At 39.9% G+C, this 25,240-nt stretch overlaps 1 protein-coding gene across 1 annotated transcript in view; it reads right to left on the bottom strand.

Moving 5' to 3' along the window:
* Positions 1-17,662, bottom strand: part of MMRN1 (multimerin 1) — a 90,939-nt gene extending 73,277 nt beyond the window's left edge. The window contains exon 1 of the mRNA XM_033958880.1: positions 17,096-17,662. Coding sequence (XP_033814771.1) covers positions 17,096-17,598 — 503 coding nt within the window. The 5' untranslated portion in view covers positions 17,599-17,662. The remainder of the gene's footprint in view (positions 1-17,095) is intronic.
* Between the last annotated feature and the right edge of the window lie 7,578 nt (positions 17,663-25,240).

Raw genomic sequence — 25,240 nt, forward strand, 5'->3', positions numbered from 1 at the left:
TCCCCACAGTTAAGGGAGGGAAGGTGCGTGGTCACCGATTGTGTGTGGCCCCCCTCCCTCCCTCCCTCCCCACAGCCAAATCTATCTCCCTCCCTCCCTCCCTCCCCCTTACCTTCATGGCGCTTTCGTAAAAAACTTACTGAAGCCGGTGAAGCTTGCCTGCAATCGCGTGTGTGTGGGCGGAAGCTTCTCCTCTGATGCAACTTCCGGTTGCATCAGAGGAGAAGCTTCCGCCCACACACACGCGACTGCAGGCAGGCAGGCTTCACCGGCTTCAGTAAGTTTTTTTACGAAAGCGTCATGAAGGTAAGGGGGAGGGAGGGAGATAGATTTGGCTGTAGTTAGGTAGGGAGGGAGGGAGAGGGCCATACGCGTGATAGATGACCGCATGCCTTCCCTCCCTTAAGTTTCAATTCTTTACTAACGCGCTGCGAAGGTAAGGGGAAGGGAGGGAGATTCTCGGGCCGCTGAAGGGCGGTGAGGTGGCGAGAGGGAAGGGTGGATGCTGTGAGGACGGGGAAGGTGCGGTAAAGGGGACGGCGGGGACAGGGACGGGGACGGGGCGGTGAAGTGGATGGGGCGATGAAGGGGACGGTGGTCCTGTGACGGGGCAGTGACGGGGACAGATTTTTTTCCCCCTTGTCATTCTCTAGGTCGGAGCACTTATCTCACCGGCCCGTGCTAAAAACCTCTAGGGCAGCTTGATAAAAGGGGTGGTTTATTTTTTCACAGGTGTCAGAGGTAGAGAATGGGCATTTCTGTGCTAATCAATTAGCCGATTAGTGCGTGATTAGTGTGTTGGCTCTTACCACCTACAGAACAGGTGTCTGTAATAGCTCGTACACTAATTTTTTTGTTAATGTTTATGTGCTAATTGCAATATTAGTGCATGGCCATTAATTAAGAAAATGGAAAATTGGTCATTTTCCGGCGGCTTAAAAATGGCATTCACGAGTTGGAAAGACCCATATAAGGCGAACTAAAGTCATTTTTTAACGCTATTTGGTAAAAGAACCTCTAAATCAGGGGTCCCCAAAGTTCCTCCTTGGGGGCTGAATCCAGTCGGGTTTTCAGGATTTCCCCAATGAATATGCATTTAAAGCAGTGCATGCACATAGATCTCATGCATATTCATTGCGGAAATCCTGAAAACCCGACTGGATTCAGCCCTCAAGGAAGGACTTTGGGGACCCCTGTTCTAAATAGTGTTGAAAACTATGCAGTAATTGCTGATCACTTTAAGTTTTCTGAATAGAATCCCACACTACTGTTGCTCTACGTTTTTTTTCATTTCCTATAGTCCACTGTATTTCTGTCATAGATATTTTGTGAATTTATCAAATTTTCAGGTTTAGTGGGAAAAAATGTAATAAAGTTTTTTAAATCAAATGTAATGAAGCATTTTAAATACTGAACAACTGGACACTTGGGTGAAAATTTTTTAAATCAAAACTAATAAAAAAGGGGAACGAACAATCTAAACTATTTACTGCAAAAAATATGGCCCCCTTTTATCAGTCTGCGTTATGATTTTTTATCGCCAGCTGCTGTTGTAAAATGTCAGGGGTGTCAAAGTCCCTCCTCGAGGGCCGCAATCCATGAGATCTATTAGCATAAAATGAAAGCAGTGCGTGCAAATAGATCTCATGCATATTCATTGGGGAAATCCTGAAAACCCGACTGGATTGTGGCCCTCGAGGAGGGACTTTGACACCCCTTGTCTATATTCTGTCTCTCCTGTGACAATGAAAAATTGCCATAATATATCTACGGATTTAAAAGGGTACTTTTACGTCTCGGTTGAAGCGAATGACAAATCTTAATATTATATTAGTGCATGCTGCTGTTCATGGAAGGAAATACAAGAATGTTTTGCTATTTGGGGGTTCTCGGAAAATTATGAAAGCACATTGTCAAATTATTTGATAAGAGCAGAAGTGCATCAACCAAGTAGAGCAGTCATGAGTTTCTAGTGAAAATTAATGTTACTAGATATAAATTTTCTTTTTTTTTTCTTTATTTATGCATTTCAAACCAACAAAACATGCATTTTCATATTACTTGAATACAGGTCAGAAAATATAAAGTAATAATTTAGATCAGTGGTATTCAACCTAGGCTTCAGGAATCACCTGGCCAGTCAGGTTTTTAAAAGCTCTGTCATCCTTATTCATTGTGGATGGATCCTGTAGGAATGGGGCAGGGACAGGACGGGAAAATAAGTTCCCGCAGGGACGGGAAAAATTTGTCCCCATCATTATCTAACAAAAAGCTCACCAAGTTCATAGTTCTTCTTTTCAATTAAATGACTAGACAAAAAAAAATAAGTTTTAATCATTTTGTAAACCTCAAAACATTATCACATAAATGTAAATTCCAAGCCATATTCCCCGGCATGTATAGTGAAAAGTTCCCTATAGCTTTTACATCGATTGGTCAGGTGGTCCCTGAGGACTCGGTTGAATACCACTGATCTGAATAACAATAAAGAAAATCAAAATTATTTGGCCCACAATATCTAATGGAGGCCAAAGAAATAGAAAATGATAAAGAAAACCTCAAATGATAGGTGAAGCAGCATAGGAGGCAAATACCAGCAGCCGGTTGGAGTTAACCTGGGGAGAAGGCCCCAGATCTAATAACAACTCCAGCACATTCTCTGGTCATGATAAATGTTTACAGTCATTTTGGTTCAAAGACAAGAAAGCGTTTACCACTAACAGAAACGCAATATGTAGCAGGCAATTTTAATATATAAGCGGCACCCAGAGCTAAGACTCGTGGCCAAAGTGCCAAAATGTCCTTTCTCCTTCTCTGTGACACTTGCAATATACTAGAAGTACATTTTCTAGTGATAATCACTTCTGTTGCAGTTTGTCTTGCAGAGCTCAATTCCACAATGTTTAAAGGGCCCTGTTACCAAAGAACAGTAAAATATGGCCTTATTATGCCCTGATGCAGGTCATTCCTGTGATCTAAGGCAATTTTTTTTTCCAGCAGGGTAAAATGGCCAGTTTTCCAACCATGCTTATGAGTGGCCACATGCTAATTTTTCCACTGGTGCGTTAGCCCATACTGCCGGCTATTTTGTAGGTGGTAGAGACTCATATGCTAATCGGTTAGGGCACGGCAATGCCCCACGCATTAACTGATTAGCATAGAACACACCCACTCTCCAACAGACCCATCCCCAGATGGCTTGAGGAAACCCACTGCTTATACCTAGGCTAGGCAGCATAAAATCTGTTTTTCTCCTTGTGATCTTGTCACGCACTTGTGACCTGGATTGGCCACTGTTGGAAACAGGGTACTGAGCTTGATGGACTTTGGTCTGTCCCAGTATGGAAATTCTCATGTTCTTATGTTATATTCAGTGCTAAATAGTACACTTTATTTATTAGTGCATGGGTAGTTCACTCACATCCCAAAATTACCAAAGAATGCCTCAGCCCTTCCCAAGGTAAACTGTTTTTGGGTTGCAATAAACAAGTGTTAGTGCTTACTGCGATTTTGTAAAAGGGCCCTAACTTTCTATAAATACTTGTTCATGGGATTAAAAAAAACTCTGAGCATAGCTATCTAGATGCAAGCTAATCTAAATATTCATTTTGTAGGCATAGAAAATGCCCCCCCCCCCCAGATATTAACTTCAAAAATTATATCAGATGACATTGGCTCTTGTTATACCTGAAACAAATTTTAAAGAAGGAACAAACACTCTAGTGGTTGCCTGATTTGAGGGTAACACAGACCTATTTTCTTAATGAAAAAAACCTATGAACTGTACTGGTTCCACTAATCCAGGGGTAGGCAATTCCGGTCCTCGAGAGCCGGAGCCAGGTCAGGTTTTCAGGATATCCACAATGAATATGTATGAGACAGATTTGCATATAGGAGGAAATTCTGTATATGATGCCTAAAAAATTGACACTGAAAAAGGCACTATTCTATAAGCTGCGCTTAATGTTAGGTGCAGTTTATAGAAAAGCATTTACGTCCAAGAACCATGCCTAAATTTAGGCATGGCCATTTGCATCAATAAAAATGTGGTGCTAATGCCTTAGCTTAAAGGAAAGCCTCCGATCTGCCTATGACCTGTCTATTTCAACACCCCCGTTATTGACTGATGTGCAAAATTTAGGTGCAGATCCCATGTCTATATTTACACACGTAACTTGTAATTGATTCTAAGTAGTGCCAATAATTGTTAAAACACCAATTATTGGCATTAATTAGCTTGTAAGTCAATTAATTGCATGCAAAAATCAGGTACATGCCCAAATTTCTGCACCTAGTTTTCAGCACTTTTTGTAGAATTAAGGGGATAATGGAGATAGTAAGCAAGGCAGATATGCCAGCACTGTGAGCCAAAACAAAAGTGTGCAGGGGTAACTCTTGCACAATGAAGGTTACTAGAGTGACTCAAGAAATCAGTAGCACAAAAAATAAAGTCACCACATACATCAATATGTTTAGTAAGCTTGTTTCTTACTTAGAACTCTGCTCAGAGACATGAAGGCTGATTACTCGGCCTCACCTACCAATCATTGCAGTGTTCAAAAAGAAAGCTTTTTATCTCCAATACTCTTTTAATGCGCTAGCTTGACTGCTATGCTAGAAATGGTAATATTTTCATAAGTTCTTGTGAACTATACCAAAAGTACTTATCTTTAAACAGTGACTGGTTCCGACGTGCACGTTTCGTTTGCTGCGTCAGGGAACCGACAATAACAGCTGAGTTTTAAAGCTGGTAGTGAAGTCACTGAAACAGAAATTGAATACTGTAAATATTTGTATAATAGAATGTAAATGCAAATTATAAAAGAATACAGCACTATCTTATGGCTATTAACTGAAAGGGCACACTCACCATTAAATTACAGGACTGGATATCTCAAAAGGTATATCTTCTTGGTTGTTTCAAACAGGGCTAAGCAGAATACAGACGCTATTTATGGGTAATGCAGAGCCGGTGGGGCTGTCACGTCAGAACGTTGAGACGTAACTGTCCCGGCCTGCAGATTCTATTGCATCATCAAACTGGCTTAGAAAAAACCTTATTCCCAAATTAAACCTATTGTTCACTAGTGAAAAAGGTTATAAGTGAATAAAAGAATCAAAAGAATCAAAGAATCACAGAAAGGCTCTCCACTCTACCTCACTATTTAAACCTCGGGGGGGCAAAGTGCCTAAGGTATAGATCCATTTTTGTTCTAGGGCATACAGTTTGGCTTTCATATCGCCTCCCCTAGGGAGAATAGGGGCATCTAAAATAGAAAACCGCAACGAGGAAACAGGATGTTCATGTTGAAGCCAATGTGGTGTAAGAGGGGCTTCTACAACTGCTTTGACAATCCTACTCACATGTTCCCCGATGCGTACACGAATCTTTCTAACCGTGTGCCCTATATATGACATCTGACAGGGGCATTGAATAATGTAAACCACATTTTTCGTATTACAGTCGGTGGAGACTATAGATCTACGTTTAATCACCCATTCAGGAAGTTGTAAATCTTCCAACCTGACACTATATTGACATATAGAGCACGCTGTCAAATCTAATGAAGCTGAAACAGTATGTGTTTTGCCATACTCTCAACATGCTTTTCAAATCAAACACATTATACTACAACATTGGGGCATTTTACAATATCATGAATGCTTTAATACTTTTCCAAAATTTGCTTATTCACGAACATGGAACCTGAAACAACACCTCACGAAAGCCCTTTACCGTTCTGAATCACTTAGCCAGCGTGAGAAAGGCTCTCACTCACCATGCGCAGCGTGCTCTATATGTCAATATAGTGTCAGGTTGGAAGATTTACAACTTCCTGAATGGGTGATTAAACGTAGATCTATAGTCTCCACCGACTGTAATACGAAAAATGTGGTTTACATTATTCAATGCCCCTGTCAGATGTCATATATAGGGCACACGGTTAGAAAGATTCGTGTACGCATCGGGGAACATGTGAGTAGGATTGTCAAAGCAGTTGTAGAAGCCCCTCTTACACCACATTGGCTTCAACATGAACATCCTGTTTCCTCGTTGCGGTTTTCTATTTTAGATGCCCCTATTCTCCCTAGGGGAGGCGATATGAAAGCCAAACTGTATGCCCTAGAACAAAAATGGATCTATACCTTAGGCACTTTGCCCCCCCGAGGTTTAAATAGTGAGGTAGAGTGGAGAGCCTTTCTGTGATTCTTTGATTCTTTTGATTCTTTTATTCACTTATAACCTTTTTCACTAGTGAACAATAGGTTTAATTTGGGAATAAGGTTTTTTCTAAGCCAGTTTGATGATGCAATAGAATCTGCAGGCCGGGACAGTTACGTCTCAACGTTCTGACGTGACAGCCCCACCGGCTCTGCATTACCCATAAATAGCGTCTGTATTCTGCTTAGCCCTGTTTGAAACAACCAAGAAGATATACCTTTTGAGATATCCAGTCCTGTAATTTAATGGTGAGTGTGCCCTTTCAGTTAATAGCCATAAGATAGTGCTGTATTCTTTTATAATTTGCATTTACATTCTATTATACAAATATTTACAGTATTCAATTTCTGTTTCAGTGACTTCACTACCAGCTTTAAAACTCAGCTGTTATTGTCGGTTCCCTGACGCAGCAAACGAAACGTGCACGTCGGAACCAGTCACTGTTTAAAGATAAGTACTTTTGGTATAGTTCACAAGAACTTATGAAAATATTACCATTTCTAGCATAGCAGTCAAGCTAGCGCATTAAAAGAGTATTGGAGATAAAAAGCTTTCTTTTTGAACACTGCAATGATTGGTAGGTGAGGCCGAGTAATCAGCCTTCATGTCTCTGAGCAGAGTTCTAAGTAAGAAACAAGCTTACTAAACATATTGATGTATGTGGTGACTTTATTTTTTGAGCACTGTGAGCCAAGCAGCAGACTAGGGCAATTATCTCTCAGTGCTATGGATGGTCAGCTCATAATTTGCAAGCATGACTCTGAACTATGTTCCAACTTCCCACCAGCAATGAATACAAAAATGTGGAGACAGCATACATATAAAAAGAAGCAATTTTGTGTCTTTTATGAAGTAACTTGATCATCAAATTTGTCTTCATTTTGCATAGATCTGATGATGGGATCGTAGATCTTGATAGCTAACAACTTATGTGTTAAGTTAGTTCAATAAAAAGTTGGGCCGCACATTTAACGCATTAATAACGTGATTGACGCATTAAATGGTTAATGTGTGTTAAAAATTTTAACACAGAACCCCTTGCTTTCTCAATGCTGCCCACCACCTGCCTCCACCTACTGCCGCTACCACACACCTGCCAGCCATGGTGCCCTCCCTTCCTTTAATTGTTCATATCTGTTGGCAGTTCTAGTGACTAAAGCAGAGCACTGCCAGCAGGCTAGCTGGCTCCAATCTCTTGTCTCGTGAGTGCCTGCTACTCTAGAAAAGGAAGTTACATCGGCTGTTCCGGTATAGCAGGGACAGAAGAGAGTGTGAGAATCTGGACCCGGCTAGCTTGCCGGCAGTGATCTGTTTTAATCACTAGCACTGCCAGTAGCTATGAAAGGTTAGAGAGAGGGAGGGAAGGAAGAGGGATACATGATTACAGAAGGGGGGGGGAGAGGAAGGAAGGAAGAAGAGACCTAATCTGACCACAGAGGGAGGGAGGAAGAAGGGAAGGAAGAAGGAAGGATAGAGATATCCAACTATGAGGGGGGGGGGGAATGGAAGGAGGGAGAGGGTAGAAGCACAAGAAGATTTGCTGGGACTCTGGGAGTAAAAAGTACAAATGGAGGGTAGGGTGATGCTTGATAAGGCCAGATTCTGGAAATAGGGATGGAAAAACCAAAGGAGATGGTGACATAGGAGGAAAGGAGATAAACGGCGAACATGAAGTGGTGAGGAAAGGGAGGGGCGGGAAGAGAGAAGGGAAGAGAAGAGATGGAAACTAGACAGATTTGAAAGGGAGGAAGAAAAATGGAAGAAAAGTTGATCGTGAAAGATATAGGGCAGGAAGTAAATAGGAGAAAAAAAGAGAGTGAATAGATAGAGCACAGGAAAGCAGAACCAGAGATTCAGAACGAGATGATTAGAAACATAAAATCACTAGATAAAAAAGGTAAGATAAATAATTTTATTTTTAATTTAGTAAGGGGGTAATGGGATTTAATATATCTCCTTTCTATGGGACAATTGAATTGAAATGTGTCAGTTTTGAGAATTTACATCTGCTTTACAGCAGGAAATGTGAGGGGGCACTTTATGGGATTAATCATGCAATTAAAAATTTTAATTGCAATTAATTGTATGATTACATTTTTTAATCACTCTGTCACTGATCACCTTAAATAAATAATAAAAAAATAATAAAAATTACACTATCAAAACTGGCTTCAAAAGTGCTATTAAGTGAACGCTCAGACCCACAACCTGAACTCTAGTGATTTTTCACGGAGCCAGTTGCAAATGAGACCATCATAGCATGTTCACTGTCTCTGCCACCTGCTTACAATTACATCTAAAAACTCTACATAGCTAAAAAAGTTGTTACTTATCTGTATTGCATGGTGGCTCCGTGAAAAATCACTAGAGTTCAGGTTGTGGGTCTGAGCGTTCACTTAATAGCACTTTTTGAAGCCAGTTTTGATAGTGTAATTTTTATTATATTTATTATTATTTATTTAGGGTTATCAGTGACAGAGTTGTTAGTTTATCACCATTGGGTAACTTCAATTTCCCTAGTATATAGGGTACATTTTTTAATCGACATACAACCCTAAGTATCACTTACATCTTATAGGATAACCTTTTTTTGTTAACGGAAGATGTTGATAGTTGTTCCAGTCATGTTCATATAATAACAACTGACTCATCAGCTAGAAAGTCATATATCAAAGAAACTGGGCTAGATTTACTAACATCAAAATGTATGTTCTGCACTTATGGACCTATTTATCAGGCTATATTAGCTTTTAATGCAGTGATCTTCATTGTAAAACCTACGGGCGAATGGCAGTCCCCTCTCAATAGATACTTCTCTCCACCTTGTCCCGAGGCTTGCTGTTGGCACTGTCTTCAGAAAAATTGTTGTTTTAATGCAACACTGTGTAGTTTTCATTTAGTCTGAGAGTCGAGTTATACAAGCAACATGCAAACTCTCATGCTTTTCTTTTAAGACTGTGTGAATAACGAAGAAGTTTAGTCTTCCTGTGGATCGAACTGAGAGCCACATGATGTTGGAAAAGCAGCTGTCCTAGAGGAAGTGCCTGCAGAAAGACTCTTGGAAAGATCAGAGGCATTAACCAACCAGGAGAATATGCAGCTTAGAGATTGGGGACAGAATGATGGCAACTAACTGGGAGGAGAGGCTGGTGGAAGTTTAGACAGATTGAGATAGTATTGGAGAAGAGTGTATTTCGGGGGTAGAAAATTGGGGGGGGGGATGTGGGTTGAAGAGGACAGTATGGGATAAAGGGCAGAGAATTTCTGGATAATCAAATTTCACTTCCACATATTGCTCTGATAATGATTGAGGGGGGATTGATTACATCAATGGAGAGGTTCTACCCCTCCCCTCTCCTATTTTATCAGCCAGGATTCTGGGCATCATCGACTTTATGTAGCACTGCACTTGGTTATTATATATTTGCAAACTTCTGGTGTACACATTCTTATCTGTATATATCCTCTGAGTGAGTTTCAGCATTGGTTGGAGGGTCTGAGAGATGGGAAGACTGGGTTTGTGTATGAAGGAGGAGCTTTGAATCAGAGGGAATGGGCTTGGATGATTTATGGGGAGACTCAAATTGGGGAGGACTGATGTTGATATGACTGAGGCATGGTGGATCAGATTGAGGGACTGCTTGGGGGTACTCTAATCGGAGGGGGGGAAGGTTTCATAGAGAAATAGCACCATGGGTGTGTATTTTGGGCATTTCAACATGTGTCCTGAAATCCTCCTGTAGACATTGAATTGCTGAACTTGGCACTTCTATGTGGCAGGGTTAGCACTGTTAAATATTAATAAAAACAATGATTTATGATTAAATATTATAATTTGCATTATTTATGAATATATGTAACCTGTTTTTGGTGAAGTATAAGCGCCTTGTAATGTGAGGTCCTAAGCTATAACTTATAGGTAAATCTGGCTCTGCTTCTAAATCTAAGTAGATAAATTGTAGGCCTATGTTTAGAAACATTTGCCTGTACATTTTCAGTTAGCTTTGCAAATACAGTAAAATAATACTTAAAATTTGAGAACAAGTTCCTTTTATTCTACAATTTCAGTTCATAGACATCTTTCCTTAGGGAAATGATATAAGAAGGACAATTTTTTAACGCGATTTCTACAGGTAAACCTTGACTGAATATACACTTAACATCCATATATATCTTTGTGATTGCTGTCCCATTCAATATTGCCCCATCTGTGCTTAAATGAGAGTGCTTTGACTACTAAAGCCGTGTGATACTTCAGCATTCCACCCCGCCTCCCCAATATTTAGACCATGACCACCACAGGCTGAATTAACCCTTGACAGTTAGTGTTAGGCCTAAACTGGCTACCAGCACTGAATAACTGGAACTACTGTGGCCACCAAAGGTTATCCAGTTCTGGCTTATATTTAGTACTATCCAGGCAAGTTAGGGCCACTGTTTATAAGGTTCTAATTGCCCAGATTGTTGCCCGGACACTGGCACTGAATATTAACGCTGCTCGGATAATTTCCAGGTCTACCCTCCACTCCATATTCCATGAGAGCCACTAAACTCAAGGTACCCCTCTCTTTAAGTCACTTTATTGGCTTCCCATCCGTTTCTGAATACAATTCAAACTCCTCTTACTGACCTACAAATGCATTCACTCGACTGCCCCACACTATCTCTCTTCATTTATCTCTCCCCCTATGATTCCCTCCCCCCCATGAGCTCCGCTCAACTGGTAAGTCCCTCCTATCTGTGCCCTTCTCTTCAACTACCAATTTCACACTCCGTCCCTTCTGCCTTGCTGTACCATATGCTTGGAACAAGCTGCTCAAATCCCGATGGCGAGCTCCACTCTTGCAATGTTCAGGGCCTAGTTAAAAGCCCACCTTTTTGAGACTGCTTTCAACTCCTAACTCCTCTCACCTTGGGTTCTGCATCCCCAACCTACAGTATATGTCATGTCTGTCTGTCCAAGTTAGATTGTAAGCTTTTCTGAGCAGGAGCCATCTATAAAATGTCAAAATGTACAACCTGCATATGCCTTTTAGTGCTATATAAAGCAGGGCCGCCATCAGGGCAGTACTACCAGTCCTGCATTCAGGGGCCCGGAGCTGACAGGGGGCCCGGGCTCCCCCAGGGTCCTAGGCAGTGTTCTAAGGCAGGGGCGCCAGTAGTCGCCAAGGCAAAGTGAGTCGATCACCCAGGACTCACTTTGTCTTGGCGATCTAATCTATCGGGCCAATCAGTCTTCCTCTCCCCGACGTCAATTCTGCAGTCGGAGAGGAAGTTCGGGCCAGCCAATCGCTGCCTGGCTGGGCGGAACTTCCTCTCCGATGGCAGAATTGACGTCGGGGAGAGGAATGCTGGTCGGCCCGAAGCAGGGAGAGCATGCGTCCGCGTCGGCTTTGGGGCCTGTTCCCTGATGGCAGCGGCAGTGGTAGTGGCTTGGGGAACGGCAGGGAGAAAGAAAGAAAGGGGGCAGGCAGGGAAACAAAAGGAAAGAAGAGAAACAGAAAAAAAGAAAGAAAGGTCAGGGAGAGAGGAAGAAAAAGTTGGGAGAGGGAATGAGGTGTGGAGGAGAGAAAGCATACAGGCTGATAGAAGGGAAGAAAGATTGGATGCACAGTCAGAAGAAGAAAGTGCAACCAGAGACTCAGACAAGGTAGGAAAAATGATTTTATTTTAAATTTAGCAAAGTGGAGGCAGTATTACCACAGTTTTCAAAGGAATTTGCCCAAATAACTTAATAGTTAACTGGGTAAATTCCCAGAGATGAAAACTTCCCTTCACTTACTATGCACAGTTCTGAATTTATATCTGCTGTCTATATTTTACAATATGGTCCCCTTTTACTAAACCGCAATAGTGGTTTTTAGCGCAGGGAGCCTATGAGCGTCAAGAGCAGCGCTGGGCATTCAGCGCAGCTCCCTGCACTAAAAACTGCTATTGTGGTTTAATAAAAAGAATGGAGGGTATATTTGTCTATTTTTGTATGGTTGTTACTGAGGTGACAATGCATAGAGTCATCTGCCTTGATCTCTTTGAAAAAAACCCAGAATAGGAATAATAATTAACATTTTCTCAGCGTATAGTGTGCTTTGTGTTTTTTAATTTTATTGTTGGTAGATCATTTTGACTTGGTCATTTTAAAGTAGCTCACAAGCTCAAAAAGTTTGGGCACCTCTGAGCTAGAGCGTTGAAACTGTGTATTTCTATTTTATCCCCCCTTTTACAAAACTGTGGAGCGTTTTTTAGCGCCAGCCGTGGTGGTAGCAGCTCTGATGCTCAGAATTCTATCAGTGTCAGGGCTGTTACCACTGTGGCTAAAATCCACACTACAGTTTTGTAAAAGAATGAGGGGTTAGTTTGTGATGACATATTCCATACTAGGCGAAGGTGTTTTCTGTGTTCTGTGTGTTCGAAAGACATGGTTTTCTGTTAGGATGGTGTAGGATTGATCTGTGCTGGTCTGGCTTGTTTAGTTTTACAATGGGTGTATTGATTTACTGCTCACTGCAATATGTAAGATGCTGCCTTTTCCTAGGTACTCATGTGTGACGTGTGGTTTGTTACTAAAAATCATGTTTTCTTACAGATGGAAGGGGTGCCAAAAAATGATGGGCCCCGGGTGTTACATATGCTACGTACGCCACTGTATGTAAAGATACCAGAAAGCTGGCGTAGCAAAAACTTTAAGTAAATTGTTATTCTTCTAAGTTTTGAGTATTTAACCCTCCCACAATCTCACGGGCACTCGTTTCAAATTTCAAGTTTATTGAGATTTTGATTTAAACGCAATATCAAATATTTTCAATGCGTATAACAAAAATAAATTTGGGGAAATAAATAAAACCATTTGATCAATAAACATACAAACATATCCATAGATGACTAAAATTACATAAGGAGTACAAGGATAAACTACATTTGTTTAAAAATGCGTTCTCCGCGCCTGCTCATAAATGTGTTGACTGGAAGGATCCAGCAATGTGGCCAGATGCCATTCAGGACAAAGACAGAGAAAGAATTGTGCAATTTGGATTAATGATGGAAGATGATTTAAAGCAAATGGCACAGTCTATGAGTAAAGATCTTGACGGACGTTCTTTTTATGAATATCTCCTCTATGCCAAATCACCCAATGGACGTGAGAAGATTTTACGGGACTGGCTTAGGTGGAGCATTAGCAGAAAAATATGTGTGTATTCGGCCCATGGAAGAAGGGGGGCGTTGGGGGGGGGGGTAGGATGCATGGGGGGCCCAATAGGATTGCTCAGTAAGGGGCCCAGAAATTTCTGATGGCGGCCCTGATATAAAGTGATAAATAGTAGTAGTAGGATAGAACAGATCTACAGAAACACTCTGGTTAAATGCCATTGAATGCAATTTAACTGGGTAGAAGCCTCTTCTAATAGGTTAAATTGCTCTGAATATCCTTAATTTTTATGACTAAATAATGGAAAAACTTTCAATTTTAATTGTAATTTTATGAAAATGTTTTGTGTCTTTTCATTTTCAGAGTGTGTTTGACTTGACTTCCTAAGAGCCAATCGGATATCTGGGGTCACGTTTGATGCTTGATTATTTTCTTAGAGAAACCCTGTATGTACAGCTTGATGTCACTGCCTGGTATTGTGAAGCATTACACCAATGCCCTACTAGGAGTTAGGATAAGAATAATAGCATATTGCCTTTTCAGTGAAGAACGAGATATGCATAATTCATGGGGTTACAATGCCCAGAAAAATCTTGTATTCCTAAACTAAAACAGTAGCTTACTCAGTAGATAATGGTCACTAATTTGCAGCTCTAGTTTATTCTATGAACACCACATTTCCAGCATACCAGAGAACTGACAATAAGACAATGTGAAAATGGAAACAGACATCTCTTAGTCTGATCCTGAAAATTCAATTCTTTAAAAACTGTTTCTGTTACCTGGGGCACTGCAACATCTGTCTCCATAATAGAGAATGACACGGGAACAAATTTGTCTCCGTCCCTGCAGGAACTCAATTTCTCCATCCCATCCCCGCAAGTTTTGTCAGTGTCTCTGTCCCTGCCCCATCCCTGCAAACTCTGCTTTAAACTAAACTAAATTAAAGCTTAACTTTGTATACCGAGGCATCATTCTGAGAAGGCTCGACTTGGTTTACAGCAGGGGTGTCCAACCTTTTGGCTTCCCTGGACCGCATTGGCCTAAAAAAATGTTTCTGGGGCTGCACAAACGTTCAAACGCTGCAGCAAGACAGAGGAGGGAGCCGGCAAGACGGTAAACACCTGAGAGCAGCAGAGGAAAACACTGCATCACCCTCGACCGGGGCCGCACAAAATACTTCACGGGGCCGTATGTGGCCCTCGGACTGCAGGTTGGACACCCCTGGTTTACAGCAATTAAATACACAGGGAATGATTTACAAATGATAAATAGAAGATAATAGCAAAATTTCAAAAGAATTAATTTTCAAAATGTTTGGCAAATAGAGTAGTTTTTAAAGATTTACAGAAAAATTGAAACAAACTGGAACTCCTTAAAAAAAAAAAAAGGGGAGATCATTCCAGAGTTGAGTGAATTTAAAGACCACACAAGCCTCAAACACCTATGATTTTAAAGTGTTTGAGGCTTGTGCAGGTGAGGACAGAGCTTGCAGAAATGGGGCAGGGACAGGAAAAGAACTTATGGGGACGGGAAAATCAGTTCCAGCGGGGATGGGGAAAAATTTGTCCCCGTGTCATTCTCTACTCCATATTTTGAATAGATGAGTCTAATCACAGTGGTCACTACTAGACTACTCTAATGCTCTGTACATTGCTCAAGCAAAAATGTTTTCTCCTGCTCCAGTTATTTCAGAATGCTTCAGCATAACTGACAAAGGGTTTACAAGCAGTGCCACCGTATTGTACCCTTCCTGCAAAAACGACACTGGCTGCCAGCCCCTTACAGAGATAAGGTGTTTGATTTTCAAGGTCCTCAGACAAAATGGGCCAAAGTATCTAATGAATAAGTTAGCCCTCCGCACACCTTTGAGGTCTCTGAGGCCCTCTTAAGGAGCATCACTATCTGTATCCTTGTCCAAAAGAAATTGTGCAGCGTGATGCCAGCCAGTGAATCTTCTCAGGAGTTGCCCTCACACTCTGGAACTAACTCCCAGAAGGCTACGCCAGATTCGTGACTATCTCTGTTTCAGGAAGCAGGTGAAAGCCCGGCTTGTCTTTCAGTCCTTTAATACGCGTGGTGACTAATTGCTCTGCAGTCCAAAAAAAGGAAAACAATCCCTCGATAAGTAAACAGCAAAAAAAGGAAAAGTGGTGAAGGGACTGCACACATCAACCTAAGATAAAACTAAGTTTATCTCATAAACTAAGTTCATCTCATCAACCTGAGATAAAATGAAGCGCTCCTTTTACTAAGCTGCGCTAGCGGTTTTGGCACGTGTGCTACACGCTAACGCCTCCATAGAGCTGGTGTTAGTATTTTTCGTGTAGCGCGGGGTTAGAGCACGCTAATCTTCAGCGTGCGTTAAAAACGCTAGCGCACCTTAGTAAAAAGAGCCCTCAGTTTATTGAGTACAATCATCTATTAAAATACAACACATATGAGATAATCAGTTCTTCTTTCATATCCTTTCAGGGTCTGGAAGGATATGAACGAAGAAATGATTCTCTCATATGTGTTGTATTTTAATAGATGTTGGCATTGTCATATTGATATTGGGACTTTGGATCATCTTTTGTTTTTTTGTCCATTGATACTTGGTTTTTGGAAGTCGATTTGGGGGCAAATTAATAATATTCTTCAATCCTCTATTCCTTTGACATATGAAGCAATAATTTCTGGAACGATTCTTCATGATAAACCCACTTTGGATAGAAATAATAGTCGCCTTTTCATGATCTTATCAGGAATAGGGGTTCAAATGATCACATCTAATTGGAAAAATCATGATAGGATTAATTTTAGTTTTTGGTGGGCAACTGTATGCGCAACATATAAATATGAAAAGATTATGGCAGATCGTTTAGGGTTTGTTAAATCTTTTAAGGGGATTTGGGGTCCATTAACTAATTTTATCACATTATAATCAAAGTGATTTTTTTTTCTTCTTTAGGTTAGATTCCTTTGCACATCCAGGGTGGGTGGGGGGTGGGGGGTGTATTATTTATTTAGAGGTATAAATTTCATAATATTTTATAATATTGAGAGTATAATATAATATCATTACTGTTATAGGTTAAGAAGGGATTTAAAATCTTTATTGTAATAATTCTGATGTTAATAGTGTATTTTCATATAATTTTTTTGATTTTTCAAATGTATACATTGTCAAGTTCAAAATATCAATAAAGAAATTAAAAAAAAAATAGATGATTGTACAATAAACTCAGTTTTATCTCAGGTTGATGTGTACAGTCCCTTCCCCATATTTCCTTTTTGCTGACTACTTGTTCTGCCCCAGGCTAGTTTATTGTGCACCATGTAACTTACATCACTTTATCTTATTCTATTGCACATATAATTTGTGTTCAGTTTATGCTGTCTATGTATCGAAACTGCCCTTGCATGTTCGAAAGCTAATCTAACCATACTCTAGTTAGTCCAATAAAAAAAGGTATCACCTGATTTTTGTTTTGTTTTGTTTTATTTCATTTTCTTTCTACATATTATCTTTAAGAGTGGACTACCATGGCTGCCACACCATTTCTCTCATATATTAAGCATTTTGTAGCATTAATATTCAAATTGAATAGAAAAAGAACTCTGTGTTGAATTGGTTCACAAACTCCACGTCTTTGTTCATTTATATGAAAGTATATCTTTCACAATTATTAAAATATACACAGATATAAGCATGAGTAAGTAGGGGGTAAAAGAAACTGACTTACTTTCCCCTGGTAGTTTCAAAGCTGAGCTTGATAGATTCAGTCTTCTGAATGCTGTCGGAACTCTGGTAGGTTTTCTTGGGGGATCCATTCACCATGGCTGCCTGTACAGTTTTAAGGCTGTCCTTTAGGGAGAGACTTTTTTTAGAAATAATATTTGACAGCTTCTCCATACTGGTGGTCACTGCTCCATATTCATTCTCAGTGTTCTTCATTTTGTTTCCAGATCTTTTAGTAGCAGATGTTGCCTTCAAGGTCACTGGTTGGGTTTCCAACTCTGGAAGGGTTTTTGCAGGTGTGGTATGACTAGATTCCAAAATACTTGTGCCAGTTCTTGGAGAACCAGAGATAGTTACTGTGGAAGTATCCAAGTATTTTTCAGTAGCAAAGTCAATGCTTCTGGTTTCTGTATTTCCAGCTATTGTCCATGATTTTAAGGTAGAGTCAGATCTTGCTCTGCCATTCCACTGTTGCAGTAAAAAAACAAGTAGAATGATCTTTTCCATCCTTGAGATGTGTTGCCAGTTTCTCTGATTTTATTTTATCTTTTTGTATCTCACATTCAGCGTATGTGGATCCTCTGAGCTTCTCCTGTGCTACTGGCACTGTGAACTTGGTTTCTCAGTTTTCACTTTGTAGGAAAGGAAACAGGTTGAGGAAACTCGGCTTCCTGTTTCTGTTCATTCCTCTTCAGCTGATGCCCGTTTGGAACATCAAATCTTAGAGGATAGGGAAGGAAAAGAGGATTCTCTACAGAGGTTACAGGATAAAACGTAGTGACAGAGCGAGAAAGTGGAAAATATTGTTACTGAATTCAGAGGAAAAGAAATAAAATGAAAAAAAGCATTAGTCAACTTCCCTTTCAAAGTGTAGTCATTCTTCGAAAGTCAAAACACAGCTGTTAATTTTTATTGGTTTGATGAATAATTGAGTGAAGACCATAAAGAAGGAGGCTCAAAGGTTTGGTTACTTAGGGGTCCTTTTACTAAGGTACAACAAGCACTAGTGTGTCCTAAAGGGCTTACTTTGGGACACACTAAGCTAAGTATTTGCTTTGCAGTAATTCTTTAAAAATATAACAAAAATGATAACGATTTAAAAATACAACAAAAATGATAATTATTTATTGAAGCACTTGCACTTTATGAAACGTTAGAAAACAACAAACTCACACACTTAAAAGTTCCTATGAGGACGGCTACCACACGAATATCTAGTGTGGCATTCTGAGGAACTTGTGTGTTGAAATTTCTCAACTTAGGTGGCAAATTGATGCTTAGTGTTGTTACTTTGGTGCACATTTTGATTTTGAGTTTGAGAATCAGTTAGCCATATGCTAACTGATTAGCATGGCATTAGTGTGTGAGCTCTTGCCTTCTACAAAATAAGTATCAGTAAGTGCCTGCATGCTAATGTTTTGCAATGGCCGTGTAATAATTGCAATATTGGGAAAATGGAAAATCAGCCATTTCCTGTCTATGGTAAAAATAGCTGTTGTGCACATGAAAGACTTGCATAACGGTGTGCTAAGATAATTTTTTTTTTACCACAGCATAGTAAAAGCAGCCTTTATTCTGGGATGAATAGTTAAACAAAAGAGCTACACTATTCCAGAATACAATAGGGCCTATTTTTAAAAGCAAAGCTCTGACAGGCTACATTCTGTGCTCTTCCATTCAAGCATCCTTGCTTGCATGGAAGATAAAAGATGGAATATTTCTAACAGAGGCACTGCAGTGATGACATAAGCCGCTTAAATTGATGACATCTACAAAAAAATGGACGCTGGCTGCGTGTCAGTCACACTTAGACGGTATACAAGACGTGTCTTGTACACCGTTGCTGCAGTTTTTTCTTTTGTTCCTTGTTCGACCTATCACTGCAGTTTCATTGGATTTTAGTCACACTTAGATGCCATTAATAGAATCATGACTAACGATGCCTAAGAAAAAGCTTATACGCCTGCAATGTAGGCCAGAGGTTTATTGGCCTACATAGAAGGCATATAAGTTCTTTAGTGAATTGCACCTAACCATACCCACTTAGGTGTAAGGCGGTATTTGGCATCCTGCTGTAGATATGTTACCAGTGCCTATTCTGTAGACACCTCCTGACACCTACTTTTTTTAAAATGAGTTTTTAATCTATTTTAAATGATACGGTCAGTTACCAGGCTGATTAAAGGTAATTAAAGCAATTAAGTTGGGCAGTGGTAGGGCACCTACTGCCGCTGTTTATGGAATATGGCCCATTGTTTCCACATCTGGCTTAGAAACTTTCCTGAAAAATTCGAAAAAGCAAAAAAAGCAGCATATGTTTTCCCCACAGAAAAAAGGGTGACTATGAAAATACAATTTTAAACAGAGAAATGGCTAAAGTCAAAATCACAGTCAAAAGTAATGATAGTATAGTAAATTAACAAACCCCCAAAAAATCACATATGCTACAAAAACATCCATTCACATTTATCGCATCAAGAAATGCCTAAACTTTGTCAAATTGTACAAACATATCATAAATATATTGCCCAACAGTTCACTAACAAATCCAAATGACTGCTCCAAGATTGGATGCACATTCTAAGTGTGGAGAGGGGAGGATATCACGATACACAAGCAAAAGTGCATATATACAGCCGCTAGAGATGGAGCTGGGTGGGTTTTCTCTTATATGAATACTTTTGAAAATTCATGTGAATATGCTGAGTAAATCAACTCAGAAAATTTGTGTGTGTCAAAAAACAAGTGCAAATAAGTGCATATGTTCCTTGGGTAAGTTTCAAAGGGGAAGTATTGCATTATTCTTACATAAGAACATAAGAATTGTCGCTGCTGGGTCAGACCAGTGGTCCATCGTGCCCAGCAGTCTTATATATTTATGTACTATACTTACATTATTGTAAACCGAGTTGAGCACCTTTTTGGTTGAAGAGCCGGTCTATAAAATTAAGTTTTAGTTTAGTTTAAGTATGTGTACACTTATACTTTGAAAATATGACCAAGTCCAAAGACAGGAAAAAATACGTATACTTTTTCTATGTGTACAGTTATAAATCACCTCTTACATATGTAACTTGCTTAGCAAACAGAACATTTAGGAGCAACATGTGTCATAAGTACATTTTTGAATGATTATTTTAAAAAATAGTGTCTACTGTGTTCATGTGCTTTGTTTAATTGACATTGTGCATGTGTAACTATCAATCATAAAGATGGATTTTCTTGATTACATGACAGTAATTAAAAAATAGTATTTTAGATACACAAAACATATTGAAATTTACTTGGGATTCAAGGTAGACATATTATATTGACATATAATTATGTTGAAATTATTTTTTATTATTAATGAGATATTATTATATTGAAATCTATTTGGGATTTGAGGTATTATATGATGCCTCCCTCCTCATTACTTTAAAAATAAGTTGGACATTAAGGATGTGAAGAACCATTGAACACAGAGGAATGAGGCTCCACATTTTTGTACTGGGGTGATTGTAGTTCATCCTTTATATGTTGAGATGGGGAAGAGGAAATAGAAAAAGCAGCCTTCTTCTCTGGGCTGACTCAGACTCCCAGTCTTGTAAAGAGTGAACTGTAAGGTTGTGATGCCTATCTCTATGTGGGTAGCGGTGCAGCTTTAGAGGGAAACCCATGGCTGAGAGCTAAAGCTGTATTTGATGTGGCTATAATTTCAAATGTCATTGCTTACATTGCATGTGCATTTTTCCATTCGATGGAGCTTGTTTCCTGATGTTTTTGCCTTTTTGATCACCCAAAGATACATTGCAGTCTTTGGGCCCCTTTTAACAAAGCTGCGGTAGTGAGTCCTGCGCAGCAAATGCAACGCAACCCATTCAATTCCTATGAGATGCATCACATTTGCAGTGCTGGGACTTGCTACTGTGGATTTGTAAAAGGGGCCCTGTGTTGTCTGATGTATTTTTTTTTAAATTGTCTCATTTCCTTTCATTAAATTTTTTAGATGTATATTATAACAATTCAGTAAAGATTAAATTTAAAAAAGAGAATATTAGGACTGTGTATTCATTAAAATACATTTTGGTTTATTAACACAACATAAAAAGTTTGGTGCATGCAAAATCCATTCATTTTTATATTAAGAATTTCAAAATACAGCATAAGAAAAGACAAAAATAATCCTAAAGAAGTCCTCTCAACAGAGAAGAAAAGTTTTTTAAAAACCTCAATATTGTAGCCCCCATAACATGAGGAGAAGAGACCATAATGAAAAAGAAACATATTAAACAATGCCAAGATAGTTCATCCCAATGAAAACAGTGCCTGATTTCATTAAATCCTCAAAAATCCATCACTGCCTTCTGGCGAAATCAAAAGTTCAAAAACTGCCATCTACTATTCACTTATTAAGAAACCATGATGAATCAAGGAAGATATAACAAAGGGACATATTTTTGACATGACATCTAAATCCAAGTTTGGAAGAAAGTGCACAAAAATTCAATAGCAAACATGACTATTTTCAAAACAAAAAAACCTCCATCTTTTTTGTTTCAAAAATGGCCATTTTTCAGATGTGTTTGTTCTCACAGTGTCCATCTTTTTGAACCATTAAAAAAAAATATCCAAAGAAAAATCACACAAAACAAGTCATTAGGATGTAGAAGGGTTCAGCATTTTTAGTAGATTGGTCACATTGACATCCCAGCAGAGGAGGGAGGCACCTTAGGGGGCACTTCAGTGAACTTCACATAAAAAGGCCCAGGTGCACATCTCAACATAACCCCCTTATATTACACAGGGAACATTCCAAACCCCACCCAAAACCTACTGGACCCAACCGTACACTACACCAATAGCCCTCATGCCTGGGGTATGGATGGTGGGGTATGGATGGCTCACAGATTCTAAGGCGCACGTCTAAGGCATGCCATCTAAGGCGCACATCCCAATCACCATCTAAGGCGCAAGTCCCAATCACGTGCTACCAGCAAACAGCTAGAGAAAGATCAACTATCTAACCCCCGGGAAATCACCTACAACCTCACTCCCACCAACCCCCTACCTCCTATCTTTCACAATGAAAGCTATACCGCAAACACAAACTATCCTATTGATCATCTTGCTCCTAACCAACAGGAAGACTGCAGCAAACAACATCTCCCCAATACCAATTATTTAAACTTTAAATAGAATTCACCACCCTGCCGGGAGAACCATTACAGACAGAAGCATAAACTCCCAGACCTGCATACATCACATCATCACACCAACATGGAGGAGAAGACCAACAAACCCTTCCAGGACTAAACCACACCCCAAACCAAGAGCACTTGTCTACCCAAAAGCAACAAATAGTGCGCAAACAGAATACACCATACTAACATGTGCCTACATAAATATCAGAGCTTTAGGCCCAAAGACAGAACACATAAAAGACTGGATAAAAACTGAAAATCTAGACTGCCTCTTCCTCACTGAAACCTGGCTAACCTCAGACTCAGACCCAAGGATAATGGAAGTTTGCCCGAAGAGATACAAGATAACAGTGGTCTTCAGGGAAAAACAAAGAGGAGGAGGTCTAGCCATCTTAGTCAGAAACTCCCTAAACTTAAACATACTAGACAAAACGTCTACCCCATGCATGGATCTACTAACCTGCCAACTTTCATGCACCACACTAAAAGTATCCATAACCTGCATGCTCTGCTACAAAACACCAGGGAATTGGAACACAACAAGACCAGAATTCAAATATTTTGCATACCGAAACTCACTAACGGCAACTTACAACCTAATCCTAGGAGACTAAACCTCCATCTCAAAGACCATACCTCTAAGCAAGTAGAAAACCTACTATCTTACCTCGAAGCCTTAACCTACAAGATCTTAGACCCACAAACCACAAACGAGAAAGATCACCAACTAGACAATGCAGCCTTCATGACCCAACAGCCAGAGATTCAAACCTCCATCTGTTCAGACCATTACACATACACCTTCAATATCAACTGGGCCAAAGGCAAAACCAAACCAAAATCCCAAAGCTTAACCTACAAATCACGTACATATATCGACCCCTCCAAATTCTGGAATAAAAGAGATGCTACAATCCAAGAATGTGACCCCAAAGACCTCATCTCACAATGGTGCAATATAAGTACAACTACCCTAGATGAGCTAGCCTCAATACAAACAAAAAACAGAATTAGCAGACGATCAGACAAATGGTTTGACAACGAACTACTACTCAAAAGACAATGCAGATGACTAGAAAGAAAATAGAGAAAGAGTAACCAAGAACACACAAGAGCAGCATGGAAAAAACTAAACCAACAATACAAACTAAAGAAAAAAGAAAGACATACCACACAAACCAAATAGGCATAGAAGCCCAAGACACAAAAAAACTATTCCAATTACTAAAAGAACTCACAGCCACCAAACCCTACCTAGCCAAAAATGACAGCCCCCCCCCCCCTTAAGCCACCCTTTTAGCTGTATACTTTAAAAACAAAATTACATCTGCCAGGACAAACTTCGCAGGAACCCCAACCCACCTAAAAGAGATCACAATGCCCCCCACAGAAAAAGAATCAGCCGCAGATAGACCTTAACAAACTCTATAAAAAATACAGCCATGCAGCTTGCGACCTCAACCAATGCCCTCCATACCTATTAAAAACCTCCAGCCTAAAATTCCGCACTCTCCTCATGCAATGGATACAAACCATGCTCACAGATGGCCTTTTTCCCAAAAGACCCATCTGAAATCATTGTCATCCAGATCTTAAAAGACCCAAAACGAGCAACTGATTAACCATCCAACTACAGACCCATAGCCTCAATTCTACTATATGTCAAGCTAATGGAAGGCCTCGTAGCTAAACTCCTCACCAACCACCTAGAAAAACACAATTTACTCCACCCTACACAGTCTGGATTCAGAACCAACTTCAGCACTGAGACACTACTAGGCTCTCTTCTGGACACAGCTAGACAACACCTCAGCACAGGCAAAAAAAAATGCTGATTATACAACTAGATCTCACCGCAGCATTTGACCTGGTAGACCATAACATCCTGCTACAAATACTAGATACAATAGGAATCACAGGCAAAGTACACACATGGTTTCAAGGATTCCTACAATCCAGGACCTACAGAGTAAAGACAAAAAAAAAAAAAAATCTGAACCATAGTCTAACCCTGTGGCTTACCCCAAGGATCGCCATTATCCTTAACACTTTTCAATCTCTACATTGCATCCCTCGGCACCTGCCTAGACAAAATAGGCTTAACCTCCTATAGCTATGCAGACGACATCACCATTCTCCTTCCTTTTGATCAGCAAATGCCCACCATGACAGACACACTACACAGAACTCTAGACACAGTGGCAACATGGATGAAAGACCACAAACTAAAACTGAACCCAGACAAAACAAAATTCATACTTCTCGAAAAAATAAAACCCCAACCATAACAAATCTAGTAATAAACTCAATCACATACCCATTCAACCCACTCTATAACTTCTGGGAATGATGATAGACAGATGCTGCACCATGCAACCACAAATCAACAAAACAATACAGAAATCATTTGCGGTCATGAGAAACCTAAGGCAAGTTTGAAAATTCTTTTGACAGAAAACAATTCCAGCGCATGGCCCAGTCCCTAGTCCTAGGTCTCCTTGACTATTTCAATATCCTCTATATCCCCTGCCCCGCAACAATGATAAAACAACTACAAACAGTACAAAACAAAGCCCTGAGACTAATCTATTCACTAAGAAAACACGACCACATCACCGAGGCATACCTCGACTCACACTGGCTCCCAATTCAAGCAAGAATACTATTTAAATTCTACTGTCTATTATTTAAATCCATAAATGATGACAGCCCAGCCTACTTGAACAACCGCCTAATCCAAACTACCACAACCAGATACAGAAGAACCCAGACACCATTCACATACCCTCCAATCAGAGACATCAAATGGAAAAAAAAACTGTACGATGGCCTTCTAGCCAAACAGGCAGCAAAACTAGACCACCAACTCTCCAATCTACTAATCGCGACCCCAGACTACAAAACTTTCAGAAAAGAAATAAAAATCCTGCTATTCAAGAAATCCATGAAGATTAACTAACACCGTA

This window comes from Geotrypetes seraphini, chromosome 1 (genome assembly GCF_902459505.1).
Source record: "Geotrypetes seraphini chromosome 1, aGeoSer1.1, whole genome shotgun sequence".
Lineage (NCBI taxonomy): Eukaryota > Metazoa > Chordata > Amphibia > Gymnophiona > Dermophiidae > Geotrypetes > Geotrypetes seraphini.